This window comes from Phaethon lepturus, unplaced genomic scaffold, assembly GCF_000687285.1.
Source record: "Phaethon lepturus isolate BGI_N335 unplaced genomic scaffold, ASM68728v1 scaffold23315, whole genome shotgun sequence".
NCBI classification, from domain to species: domain Eukaryota; kingdom Metazoa; phylum Chordata; class Aves; order Phaethontiformes; family Phaethontidae; genus Phaethon; species Phaethon lepturus.
Window position 1 is genome coordinate 18941 of NW_010540164.1, and position 519 is coordinate 19459.

Below are 519 nucleotides of genomic sequence, written 5' to 3' on the forward strand. Positions count from 1 at the left end.
CCAGTGTGGGCAGGAGCAGCTCTGAGCACAGGGCCTCCATCTCCCTGCTGACACCCTCAGACACAGCCGCTTCTGTGCTCATTGCCACCAGACACTGGCTTCGTGCCGGGCAGGAGTGCCTCTTGCTCTGAAACAGAAGAAAGCACTTTAAACAAAGGAGAACCCAGAAACCCAGGGGTTCTACAGGATTTTGAGGGTCAGCCTGCAGTGCCAGTCCCCAGGCAGGGGTATGAACCGGGGTACCTCAAGACTGGCTCCCTTCTGCAGTGCCCCATGTGGGCTGCTGGCAAAAACCCACTCCCACGGGGGAGGTGGGGGCACAGGGACCACAGTACCATCCCCAAAGGTGCCCGGGAGCCTCTCCCTGAACCCCAGCTCCAGGTGGGGCCAGACCCCGGCCTAGCCCCCAGGCCCAGGTGGGCCCAAACCCAGACCTGGGCCCAGCCCCCAGCGAGGAGGTGCCCACCGCGAGTCCCCGCACGGCTGGAGCCGTCCCAGCCCCCTTGCACCGCAGCCTCG

The 519-nt window shown here is 64.9% G+C and overlaps 1 protein-coding gene across 1 annotated transcript in view; it reads right to left on the minus strand.

Annotated features, from left to right (window-relative positions):
- The window catches only part of ZNF142 (zinc finger protein 142), a 9669-nt gene extending 9587 nt beyond the window's left edge, over nucleotides 1-82 (minus strand). Inside the window, 1 exon segment of the mRNA XM_010287370.1 lies at nucleotides 12-82. Coding sequence (XP_010285672.1) covers nucleotides 12-82 — 71 coding nt within the window.
- Between the last annotated feature and the right edge of the window lie 437 nt (nucleotides 83-519).